We start from the raw sequence: 5543 nt of genomic DNA, 5'->3' as shown, positions 1-5543 counted from the left end.
TTCCGACCCATGACCCGTTTCATCACCCCTACTTGCAATAGGATGATGATGAAAATAATAACATAATAGTTTCAAAACGCTTTTATTATAAACGATGATTGTAAATTATTATAATCATAAGACAATAATAATAATAATAAGAGTAATATATTTTACTTATCTATTTTAACATATTATTCACAATATCAACGTAGCTTTAAACTATTCCAACTGATCATCAAGAAAACCGGGATGTCAATCCTTTCTATACCCACGTTCCCTCCAAATTATTCGTCTCTCAGTTACGCGCTCTCGAAATCGTCTGCCCTCACTGCTTTGAACTCGCTCCTCTGTGTGAAGAGCAACTAGCACTCTCGAAGTCATTCTCAGACATATTTGAGGTACCAATTGAACTAATTTGAAGCTTTAAACAATACATGCATCTTATATGTGTACATTTATTGGATAGTTTGAAAGTGGTTAGTAAACCCTAATTAGATTTTAGGTTATTTTAACATAATTAGTTATAACCTGAAATTTTGATTTCCGTAAGAATCTAAGATTGCTATTATTTGATATTTGTGATTATTGTTTATGAATTTCCCGATTGTTATTATTTGATATTTTTTTATTATTATTTGTGAATTTCCCTAATTGTATAAGAAAGTGTGTTTGTGAACTGGTTTGTAAAAATATGTGTATGTACTTGTGAATCAGAATTTGTAAATTGTGATTATTATTACTGTTGTGAATTAGTATGTATGCAAATTCACAAATATATGGATATGAATTATTAACAAATAATAACTACAAACATCCAAATGAATAGGCACCCTGCAGTAAGCACGGCTTCATGTTTGTATCAAGCTACTAGGTTATAAGTACGGCTTCATGTTTGTATCAAGCTACTAGGTTATAAACCCGTGTATTTAGGTAAAAAAAATCAATATAAACCAATTATGTATAACAAAAGATGTGTCTAAAGAATTTTGAAAATCAAGGAAATTAACCAGTTACTCAAATGAAAAAGATTTCGAAGAACGTACAATGCAGTCTTGCGTCTGTAGGTCCCCCTGGGGCGTCGCTGATCGATACAAGATCCGCACGAGGTCTAGGAGTGCGGAATCCTCCTAGACTCGTTTATTGGTGTAAAGATGAAGAACACAAACACGTACACAAACACAAGAACAAACACACGAACGGGATAAAACACATCTGCAGATCTTTATAATATAATAATCAAACACGTTACATACCGTAACATAAACAGAAACACGTCCGACCCGAGGTGAGCTCTACCTCGGGTCGTCCCTCACGACACTTCCTCTCTTTTACTCTCTAGACAAATGAACTATAACACAATTACTCTTATTTTCTGGATACAAAACCTAAACAAGACACACATATATATAGACAAAACATCTTCTCGGGCTTGGGCTTGGGCTTGGGCCAGTAGGCGAAGTTGTTCCTAACTTCGCCTATGGCGAAGTTGTGATAACTTCGCCTAAGGCAGAAGTTGTTACAACTTCGCCGTTGGCGAAGTTGTTCTAACTTCGCCTAAGGCGAAGTTGTGCTAACTTCGCCTGTGGCGTTCCGCTGGTCTAAATTGCATAGCGACGGTCACAAAATGCACCAACAGTCTCCCCTTTGACCGTTGCTCTCAATTCTAACAAACACAAAAGATCATCTGTTACAAAACATGTACCAACAGACTCCCTCTTAACTGATGATCTTCTGTTTGCTCTTCAACCAGCCGTGTCTGAAACTGTCCTGTAGCTTCACAAATCTACCAATCACCCAGCGTCTTCCATATCAGATCTCCCCTTCAGTGTAAGCTTCTCCGACTATAACGATTGAGGTCTTTGAAATGCATGCATCCTCGTGCCAATAGATCATCTCAACCAATCACGTGAGTCCATCTGACTTCACCAACACGTGAAGTTGGGCGTCCTCCACAACTTCACCAACTCGTCGGCATACGATAAGGTTTAATCTTCAACTACTCAACATCAAGTGATCGATTTCATCAAAAAAAACCACCTTGACAGAATCTAACACATGACCATTAATTAATCCGAAGCATCTTCAATCACCAGGGATAACGATCAAGAACATAAACACTTTAGTTCCCGATTAAATCCAACTTGTTCCAGAATTTTCACTCTAATAAATAAGCATCACGTTTCAGGATCCAATTCTCGAACGCCTTGAAAATAACATAAATAATATGCTCTGACCGCAATCCAGTAATGACGAAAGCCTTCAGTTCAATTTGACTTTCTTCAGTTGCTCAACCTCGAACAACAACAATTTCATTGCCCACAAACACCCAAATATGTGTCAATATCCAGTTTCAATCAATATCCCATTCACAACCTCAACTCCAAATCCAGAGTTGACACGTATTTGTTCACACGTAAGACCAAGAGATAACAAGTTTCACTCGTTGACGGAACAACATCTTCGGTCTCACAATAATCGTGTACACCTGGCCATACAGACGAAAACTCCAAACAATTTTTTTTTTTTTTTTTTTTTTTTTTTAACTTCACCTGGCTGCTAACTTCACCTGGCTGCTAACTTCACCTGGCTGCTAACTTCACCTGGCTGCTAACTTCGCCTGTTCATAACTTCGCCTGGCTATAACTTCGCCTGGCTATAACTTCGCCGAGAAGCCAACTTCGCCTAAAGTCAACTTCGCCGAGAAGCCAACTTCGCCGAGAAGCCAACTTCGCCTAAAGTCAACTTCGCCTGTTCATAACTTCGCCAGACCTTATATCTTCGCCGAAACCCTACGAACAGTGACGGCAACTTCGCCTGATGAACAATAACTTCGCCTGAGGCGCTGTTCGGCCAGAAACGCACAGAAACGTGTCAGAAACACCAAAACGCAGATCTCGAACCATAGCATAAGAGCCTAAGGCTCTGATACCACATGTAGGTCCCCCTGGGGCGTCGCTGATCGATACAAGATCCGCACGAGGTCTAGGAGTGCGGAATCCTCCTAGACTCGTTTATTGGTGTAAAGATGAAGAACACAAACACGTACACAAACACAAGAACAAACACACGAACGGGATAAAACACATCTGCAGATCTTTATAATATAATAATCAAACACGTTACATACCGTAACATAAACAGAAACACGTCCGACCCGAGGTGAGCTCTACCTCGGGTCGTCCCTCACGACACTTCCTCTCTTTTACTCTCTAGACAAATGAACTATAACACAATTACTCTTATTTTCTGGATGCAAAACCTAAACAAGACACACATATATATAGACAAAACATCTTCTCGGGCTTGGGCTTGGGCTTGGGCCAGTAGGCGAAGTTGTTCATAACTTCGCCTATGGCGAAGTTGTGATAACTTCGCCTGTGGCATTCCGCTGGTCTAAATTGCATAGCGACGGTCACAAAATGCACCAACAGTCTCCCCTTTGACCGTTGCTCTCAATTCTAACAAACACAAAAGATCATCTGTTACAAAACATGTACCAACAGCGTCGATGGAAGTGAATCTGAAAGAAGACCACGTTCAACATGTAAGCGCAATCGTCATTTGTCTAACACTCAAGCTACTGGTAAGTTTCAAAGAAAAGTATTTACGTGTATACTATGTATAGTTCACTATTCATATTGGCTTAATTAGTATAATCATTCATTGGCTGACCCGAGCTTGTTTGGGCCAAAAACCCTCTTAGTGCATGTATACCAATGTTTCATGCATCTTAAAAATAATTACTTAATAAAATAAAAGATTTGGTCAAATAGTCATCTCAATGGACTTGCCTAACATGTTTCCACCATAACTATGAATAATTACTTAGAACCATTAAAAGGCTTGGTCAAAAAACAAATGTAAAAAATAAAGAAGCAAAAACTAAAAAGTAATAAAAGAAATTGGTAAAATCTGGTAAGCTGAAATGACCCTTTGGCTTAATGGCGGGTAGCCCAGCCACTTAATGTCAAGGGAGAACACCAGCCACTTAATGTCAAGGTAGAGCACAATTAATGTCAAATGATTAAATATGGCTTAGCTTTTGAAATAATATTGATTAACACGCAGATCAACCACCGGTAGATGAACCAAAAAGGCGTGGTCGAAGTATAAATCGTAGTGCTATAAATGCATTGGAGAACCTACCTGAAGGTTCTAAAATTTCTTTGACCATAGCTCCTGGTACAAAAAACTTCGTTGGGACTTCAGCCACACAATTCGCAACTGAGTGTGGGATTGTAATCCGTAGTGTTTGCCCATTGAAGTACCATAAATGGGATTTAGTACCACAAGATGTGAAAAATCAAATGTATGAAAAGATACAAGTAAGTTGTTTATATTTTACTTTTAATTATCTAGAAAATATTAAGATTTATATTATCATTTATATTATTAAAATATGTGTTTAATGCAGGTAAGATTCAATTTGTTGCGAGAAAATAAAGCTTTTATGGAACATGTGGATTCTCAAATACATACCCAATGGAAACGCACACGAGGTACTTTAAGTGACTACTGGAAGAGTAATGGAGGATACACCAATCCGGAACTAGCGAGATCAAAAACGAAACCCGGTTATCGGAGTGAGGAAGATTGGAAAGATATGTGCGATTACTAGGAGTTAGAATCAACCACGGTATGTGTCATTTTTATATAATTCAAATGCTTACTTCTTAGATCCTTTATATAAAATAGTTGTAGTAATAGTATGCTTTACTTGGGCTCTCGGATTGCGTTTTCAGGTCCCTGGATTGCTTAGTTCAAATACATATCATATTTTTTTTAGTTTGTGAGTTCTAACATGTATGGAGAATATTGCTTATATAGAAATACAATAAACAAATGGAAGTTAACCGAAGTAAACAAGTTATCACAAGTAGAGGAGGCTCCCGCTCAATAGCCAATCATGTATTCCAGATGGTAAGATTTAAACCTTACAAGATACAGTTTTTTGGATCTATCAAACATGGGCTGCATTCGTTATTATTATGCTTTATATTATCGTAGACAAATCAAGAGACTCAAGTAGCGCCTACCCCATTTGAAGTTTATTATAACTTGCATTTCAACGCTAAGAAAAAGGATGGTTAAATGATCACGCACGTGCTGAATATGTAAGCTACTTACTCTCTTTTACGATTCGATGTTTTCTACCGTGTGGGTTATCATTAGGGGCTGGTTTTCATGATTTTGTGGTCAAAATTTGAGCCTAACCATTAGGAACGGATTTTTTATATTGAAAACCAAAACCGAACAATTGGGAATCAAAAACAAACTAAACCAATACGTTACAACGATTCTATCAGGTTTGGCTTCACCGTTTGAGCTTTATCGGGCTTTCATAAGAAAATGCATAAGTCAAAAAATAAAAAAGCTATACTAATATAAATAAAACAAACTATCTAAAATTGCATAAAATGATCATCTTGATATTTATAATACATAAACTTGTACACTGGATGCATAAAAATCTTTAAAACAAACAGAATGTCTTGATATGATCTCAATTAACATATATTGTTGTTATATAAAACGAAAATGATTGTTGCTAACATTTGTTA

At 37.3% G+C, this 5543-nt stretch overlaps 1 protein-coding gene across 1 annotated transcript; it reads left to right on the top strand.

Annotated features, from left to right (window-relative positions):
- Nucleotides 1-3485: 3485 nt before the first annotated feature.
- Nucleotides 3486-5053, top strand: LOC143599444 (uncharacterized; the record flags this gene model as incomplete). Its single annotated transcript, XM_077077400.1, has 4 exons — nucleotides 3486-3565; nucleotides 4051-4307; nucleotides 4397-4902; nucleotides 4990-5053. Coding segments are annotated over 3 exons (541 nt in total), but the record flags the coding sequence as incomplete, so codon positions are not given.
- Nucleotides 5054-5543: the final 490 nt, after the last annotated feature.

Source organism: Bidens hawaiensis, unplaced genomic scaffold, assembly GCF_021521415.1.
Source record: "Bidens hawaiensis isolate Kalapana, Puna unplaced genomic scaffold, B.hawaiensis_p1.1 tig00052213_1, whole genome shotgun sequence".
Classification (NCBI taxonomy): domain Eukaryota; kingdom Viridiplantae; phylum Streptophyta; class Magnoliopsida; order Asterales; family Asteraceae; genus Bidens; species Bidens hawaiensis.
The sequence above is the reverse complement of the archived record's forward strand: the minus strand, read 5'-3'. Positions and strand labels throughout refer to the sequence as shown.